Here is a 2,291-nt window from a genome sequence, read left to right on the forward strand (position 1 = left end):
TGTGTGTGTGTGTGTGTGTGTCTGTGTGTGTGTGTGTGTGTGTGTGTGTGTAGATGTAAACGAGTGTGTGCAGTCTCCAGGTGTGTGTTCAGCAGGGGAGTGTGTGAACACCATGGGCAGCTACAGGTGTGTGTGTCCGTCCGGATACAGGAGCAGCAGCCAGCAGACCAGTTGTCATGGTGACGTCCGCTTCCTGTAGTTTCTCCACCTGTTCAGGTTTTTCTTTCTTCTTCTCCTCACTAAAATAATCTCCCTCTGTGGCGTCCTCAGACATCGACGAATGTCTGCAGAATCCCTGCAGCAACGGTCGCTGTCACAACACGCCGGGCAGCTACAGGTGCGTCTGTCGCCTTGGTTACAGACTCAGCGGAAACACCTGCACAGGTAATGACACGTGAATTCAAAATGTCAAACATTTTAAAGTTAAATACTCCCAAAAAAAGTTTTAAAACTAAAAAATTGAAACAAAAAACTATTTTAATGTTAAAAAGTAAAAAAGAAAAAAGTTAAAAACTCGTTAAAAAAGTGTTGAAGTTTTTTTTAAGACTGCATAAAAAATGTCAAATGTTAAAATAATTATATAGTTTTAATAATCTGTGACCACTTTTACTTCTGCCACATTAAGCATCGGTGGGAAGTACTTTTGTTCAAGTACAATGTTGAGATAATTGTATTTCCATTTTATGCATATTTTAAATTTTCTTCCAGCACATCTGAGACAGACGGTTATTTTTCAAATTAAAATTTTACAAACAAAACACGTGTAGAAACTTAATCATAAGTTACAGATGAAAGTGTGTGTGTTTCAGATGTGGACGAGTGTGAAGACGCTCTGCAGTGTCCCGGTCAGGAGTGCATCAACAGTCAGGGCTCGTACCGCTGCGTGTCCTGTCAGGCCGGATACAAGCTGCACAACAGGCTCTGCACAGGTACGCACACCTGCTGCTCACTTCAGCAATTTATTCCTCCTTATTCTCTCTATTCAAATATGAACAGGTACAGGTAAACTAGCCTGGCGACCAGCTCATGTTGTGTCAAAATGTCCAATTTCAGAATCATTTATCTGAGTATTTTGTGGCTGAATTATGATTATTAGTGAATGCAGCAGTAAAAGATTAGACTATTCGTAATTACTTTATATCCTGCTTATTTTTCTGTAGATTTTACTTATGTTTTTTGGATATTTTTATAATAATTGTCATATAAAATATTTTATTGATATTTTACTTTTTTTGCATATTTTACTAACTTTTTTGGTATTTTGCCAATATTTTCCCAAAATTTTAATTTATTTTTAATATAACATATTGTAATAATACTTTTTATCTTTAACTTACATTTTTAGCAAATTTTACTTATTTTTCCAATATTTTACACATTTGGGGGAATATTTTAATAATGTATTAAGGATGTTTTACTGATAATTTTCTGATATTTTCAAAAAATTGGGAAATCATTTCAAGGGTTTTTTTTTTTGCAGTTTCTAGTACATTTTACTTATATTTTATGATGTTTTATGAATAGTAATTTTCAAATTGTTTTACAAATATTTTTTAAGATGATTTAAATTTTAAATACCAGGAACACATTAAGTTATGAAGTCACATTTTAATCAACAGCTCTTTTGACTGCAAAGAGAAGAATACGACTTTTTAAATGTCAAGTTTCAGATTTTTATCTGATAACACAATAAAGACTCGTTAGTTTGTTCATTTATAATGTTGCCGGTTGAGGTTTCATCTTTCTGTCGCCGGTTCGTCTGCAGACATCGACGAGTGTCGCCAGACTCCCTGCTCCAACGGTCGCTGTGAAAACACACCGGGAAGTTACCGCTGTGTCTGTCGCCATGGTTACAAGCTCCACAACAACAACTGCACAGGTAGAGTGAGGAAGGACGCACTCACATCATTTACTTCAGTATAACTACCAAACAGCCAGTTCTTATTTTACAATTTTATATTTCAGAACATCTGACTCGCAGAGAGGACGAGAATAAACAGATTTCACAAAAATGTGAAACTATTCTAAGAACTGAGCAAATTGGCTTGATTTCTTCAAAAAAGAAGGCAATAAGCAACAAGAATTGACCCGAATATTAGCAAGATATTAGTAAATAGTTACAAAAAAAAGAAAATTAGCACAAAAAAGAAAAGTATGAGGAACAGGAAATAACCTGAAAAAGAGACAAAATAAAATAAAATTATAAAAATAAATAATTACATTAAATATCTTTTTTTCTGTAACCTAATGTTAAATATTAAAGTACATAATTTTATAAATAATATCTGGAC

At 34.1% G+C, this 2,291-nt stretch overlaps 1 protein-coding gene across 1 annotated transcript; it reads left to right on the top strand.

The window, feature by feature from the left end:
- Window positions 1-57: 57 nt before the first annotated feature.
- Window positions 58-1,879, top strand: LOC121940481 (latent-transforming growth factor beta-binding protein 4-like; the record flags this gene model as incomplete). Its single annotated transcript, XM_042483255.1, has 4 exons — window positions 58-179; window positions 271-384; window positions 810-929; window positions 1,766-1,879. Coding segments are annotated over exons 1-4 (415 nt in total), but the record flags the coding sequence as incomplete, so codon positions are not given.
- Window positions 1,880-2,291: the final 412 nt, after the last annotated feature.

The sequence above is a fragment of the Plectropomus leopardus genome, unplaced genomic scaffold (assembly GCF_008729295.1).
Source record: "Plectropomus leopardus isolate mb unplaced genomic scaffold, YSFRI_Pleo_2.0 unplaced_scaffold8820, whole genome shotgun sequence".
Taxonomy (NCBI): Eukaryota; Metazoa; Chordata; class Actinopteri; order Perciformes; family Serranidae; genus Plectropomus; species Plectropomus leopardus.